Consider the following 4309-nt stretch of genomic DNA (forward strand, 5'->3'; position numbering starts at 1 on the left):
GGCCCCACGTCACAGCCGCCACGCGGGGACCCTTCTCCAGCGGGTCTGAGGATGTCCCTGCACGTGGTGAAGGAGAACGGGGCGTTCTCCTTCTGTGCCCACGGGAGGGCAAACACCGCGGGCTGCCCGCTGCAACCCTTGCCCTGCCACGGCCCAGGACCGGAGCAGAGCACCCCTGTGCCTCGGGACACATTTGCAACGTGGAGCCTTATAAATCCCGGCTGGGGGGTCCAGCCCTGGTGGGGGGGACAGCACGAACCAGGGAGCGAAACCCCGGGCTCAGAGCAAAGCCTCACAAAGCCCAGAGCCAGCACTGACTCCCGCGCTGGTCCCAGTTGGGCCGGTTGCCTTTTCTCCCCACCGTGACGCTGGGCTGGACTTTGTCCTCGGTCTTGCAGGTCCGGGAGAGCAGAGTGTCCCGGAGAAGCCAGGCACGTCATCCCGGGGCGGGGGCTGGAACCAGCCACGTGAGCATCCCACCCGCTGGCAGCAGCTCAGCGGGCTGAGCTCACCCTCCCTGGACAGGGAAAGTCTCCCAAGCCCCGGAGACCTGCCTGCCTCCGGCAGGTGATCCTCCTGCTAAACTCTTGCAATAGCAACAGCCAGGTCACCTCCGGCACCCCAATACGGACACCGCACGTGGGGCGAGGGTCTTTCCCCCAGCCCTGCCTCGGGCACCGCAGGATACGAGTATGACTTGCTCCAGCAACAAAACCTCATAATAAAGAAGATCCACCTCAACGCGTTAAGGCTGAATTTGCCAAATCATTGTTCCTAGAAGGGACTGATTTACCCCAAAGTCAGGCAAAGCGCAGGCAGCAGTGACACAACCCCCTCCCCATGATCCACCCCTTCCCTGAGCCCCCGACCACACATTTGCAGCCCCTTCCTACAGACCCCGTCGGTTCTCAGCCAGGAACCAGCTCTGGATGCCCCGGACATGGTGCCGCATCCCCAGCCGCATCCCCCACGGTCCTGCTGCAGGGAGGCTCCAGCCAGCAGACGGGGGGGTTTCCTCTCCCCAAGCGTGAAACCAGAGCGGAGAAAATAAAGCCCTGGCTGGGAATAACTGGGGGCGACCCCCCTTTTTCTGTCCCCGGCGTTGCACCACCTGGCTCTCCTCCTGCGGTGGCTCCGTGTGTCATTATCTAGCCAAAAGCAAGACATGGAGGAGAGACGTTTCCTATGCGACAGCTTTATGGAAGTGCCTGTCTGTGTAGCCCCGATCCTGCTAAATCAATCCCTGCCGCAAGTCCCCGCAGGAAGCAGCCCCCCGAATCCTGGGGCCCCCCGTCCTCACTGGATGCCCACCAGCTCCGTTATGGGGGGAGCGTGGACCATCAGCTCCTCGTATCTCTGGAGGAAGAGCCGGAGCCTGGAGGTGTAGGTGTCCTCGTTGTATGGCAGCTTCTTTTGCTTCAGGTACTGGGAGACGATGGGTTTGATCTGCAAAGGCAAAGGCAGAGACACCTCCGTGCGGGATGTCCCGGCGTTTGTACAAGGTTCCCAGCCTGAGGCATCGCCGAGCTCCCTGCAAGGTGCCCAGAAAACCCGTCCCCACATGCCCAAAACAGGGCTGGAGAAGGCAGCACCAGCTATAACATCTTTGCCGTGAAAATTAAGAGGAAGGTGGTTTCTGATTGCAGCAACATGGGGAGTTTGCCCTGGCAAAACACCTTTGCAGGGCTCCGAATTAGGAGAGAGGCCCTAATGAGGCTTTTAATGAGGGCCAGCCACGCGTGCTCATCACTTGCACCCATAGCTACCCCCACGTGCCCACACAGCTGGCTCGGCGGTGCGGCTGGGAGGCTGCCACCAACTTAATTACCCCTTCCCTGCAACATGCCTTTGCAGGAGGCAGGTCCTACCAGCCCCGTGAGCTCGACCCAAAACCCACTGGTGCTCCAGCTCCCTCTACTATCACTTAATTTTTCCCCCCCGACTTGAGACTGAGAATAAGTGCACAGCATTAAATGAGTGGAGATCCCGTGCTGAAGGGCAGCGCAGGGACCTGCCTTGGGATCCCCTCGGGCCGGGGCAGCGCTCGGAGCCCACGTTTTGAACACACCCCACACCTCAGAGCAACAAGAAAGGGCACGACCAGAATTATAGGGAGATTTGCCTGGACGCCAGCTGAAATGAATGCCAGACTGGAGATGCTTTCCCAAGGGAAGAGTTGGGAGGATCCAGGATCTCCAGGAGGCTGCTACAGGCTGGAATTGGGACCAGGGGAAGGAGCAGGGAGCGGAAACCCAGGAGAGACAAGAGTGGGGATGGAGGGAGGTGGGTCGGGGGCTGCTGCAGAGCAGCGAGAGGTCTCTAGCATGGGGGGAGCAGTGCAGAGAGGTCCGGTGTCAGGGAGAGGAGGGGTCTTGCAGCAGCGTGGTGGGGAGATGGATGTTGTCCCTGTGTCACCTCCCAACACACTCGTCCGCTCCGCGGGGCCGTCTCACCTTCAGGCACATGTTGTCGGAGAGGCCGGGGAAGAGGTGGTGCTCCACGTGGCAGCTGATGAGCGAGTGGCCGAAGGACCAGTCGAGCAGGGCGTTGCGGGGCAGGTTGAGGACGCCCAGGCTCATAAGGTGGATCCGCTTGGGTTTCCGATCGGCCGCAAACATGGGGAGGCCGATGTGCTGCGGGACAGGGAGGTGGGGACCCCGTGGCACCCGCCGCCCCCCCGGCCCCTTCCCGGCAGAGCAAGCCGTGGCTCCGGCCATACAAGGGCACGAGGGCACCGGCCAGGCTGAGCCACATTTTGGGGTTTGGCTGCCAACCCCAGCACTGGGTTCGTCCCTAAAGTCACTCCATCCTGCGCTCGTCTGTCCACAGAGCCACCGAGGAGCACCGGGGCTCTGTCCCCCACCCCACCCGCACTGTCTGCCCCCAGCCTCTCTCCATCCCAGGATCTGCAATACCAGCTGCACATACACGTGCAAACGCACCAACCCCCCAGCCCTGCAAGCCACCGCAGAGGACATCACCCTCCAGCCCTTCGCACCCATCTGCCCTGACGTTCTCCCAGGGCCACCACTGTCCACCCCAGCCTGACCTCCCCATGAGGACATCAGCACGAGGGAGGTGACAACCGAGGCTCCTCGCCTTAAGCTGACACCAGCTCCAGCCAGCAGCGTCAGGGCTACGTCACCAGCGCGGGGTGGTGGCTGGCCTGTCTCCAGAACCATCGGGACATCTCGGAGCTTCAGGTCTCTACCTGGAATATGTTGACGTGGATGTAGGGATGGGCCAGGAGGGAGCGGGTGAGCAGCATGCAGAGCAGGGCGGACCACGGCGACTGGAAGCCCGAGACGTGGAGCAGCAGCCAGTAATGGCAGTAAAGGCCCAGAAACATGCAGCAGAGGGTCCGGAGAGCTGTTTTCCACGCCACGTTCCTCACCAAATCTGTGCAAGGAAGAGGCAGCACATGGGCAAGGTGCTGATGCTTCCCCACCACTGCTGTTCCAGCGGCCAGGCTGCCCAGCATGCTGATAAACCTACAGCCCGTCCCATTCTTCATCTCCCTTTCCCCATCCTCCAGGTTGGCCCAACCCCCCCAGGCCTGCTGACCTGCTGGTTTTTGGGGCTGGGGCCCGGCGCCCCCCCAGGGCAGTGCCCTGCGGGCTGCAGCCCCGGCAGATGCTCCAGGTGTGCATCATCACACGGGGATTTGGCTGCATCTTCATTTCTTACAACTTGCCAAGTCATCGTCTGCGCTTTTGGCATTGCCCAGAGGTGTGTCTTCAGCCAGACAGCCTGGGCTTCCTCAGCCCCTTACTATTTTCTGGGCTCTTCCCTCCCAGTCGTTTCCTGGCACCGCTATTTCCCCCGAGCCACCGCTTTGTCTGCCTGAGCTCATTGTGTCCCGGCCCCCAGAGACCCCCACGCCTCCACCCCGTACACGGTCAGCAAACACACCCCGTGCGATGCTCTGACCGGCCAGAGACCTACGTGTGGTTCAGCGTCACAGCTGAACCCTGCTACGGCCAAGGGTCTGAATTACAGGAGAGCAAATCTGGGGTGCTTCGGGCTCATGATGGCTTTTGCCAGAACTTTCAACTCTTGACCCAACATAGGAAAATGTGAAGCATTTCTGAGCACCAGCAGAAAGGAGAGATGCAGCAGATGCCTTCCCTGGAGCCCTGTGTCGTGCTGTGGGCTGGCGTAGTTAATGTGATGCCTCCAAAGCAGGACCCTTTGGTGGGGTGAGACCTGGACAGAAACGAGCTCACCGTACCCAACACCCCATCCCAAGGTGGTTGGGAAACCTACCAAGAGCAACCAGAGGGGTTATGATGGGCACCGCGAGAGGCGC

The 4309-nt window shown here is 61.2% G+C and overlaps 1 protein-coding gene across 1 annotated transcript in view; it reads right to left on the bottom strand.

The window, feature by feature from the left end:
* Positions 1-1161: 1161 nt before the first annotated feature.
* FADS6 (fatty acid desaturase 6) overlaps positions 1162-4309 on the bottom strand; it is a 4858-nt gene continuing 1710 nt past the window's right edge. The window contains exons 4-7 of the mRNA XM_009323748.1: positions 4267-4309; positions 3212-3399; positions 2454-2633; positions 1162-1446 (exon numbers count right to left, since the gene is read on the bottom strand). The exon at positions 4267-4309 is cut by the window's right edge and continues 132 nt beyond it. Of these exons, the coding sequence (XP_009322023.1) occupies positions 1297-1446; positions 2454-2633; positions 3212-3399; positions 4267-4309 (561 nt within the window). The 3' untranslated portion in view covers positions 1162-1296. The remainder of the gene's footprint in view (positions 1447-2453; positions 2634-3211; positions 3400-4266) is intronic.

The sequence above is a fragment of the Pygoscelis adeliae genome, unplaced genomic scaffold (assembly GCF_000699105.1).
Source record: "Pygoscelis adeliae isolate BGI_AS28 unplaced genomic scaffold, ASM69910v1 Scaffold75, whole genome shotgun sequence".
NCBI classification, from domain to species: domain Eukaryota; kingdom Metazoa; phylum Chordata; class Aves; order Sphenisciformes; family Spheniscidae; genus Pygoscelis; species Pygoscelis adeliae.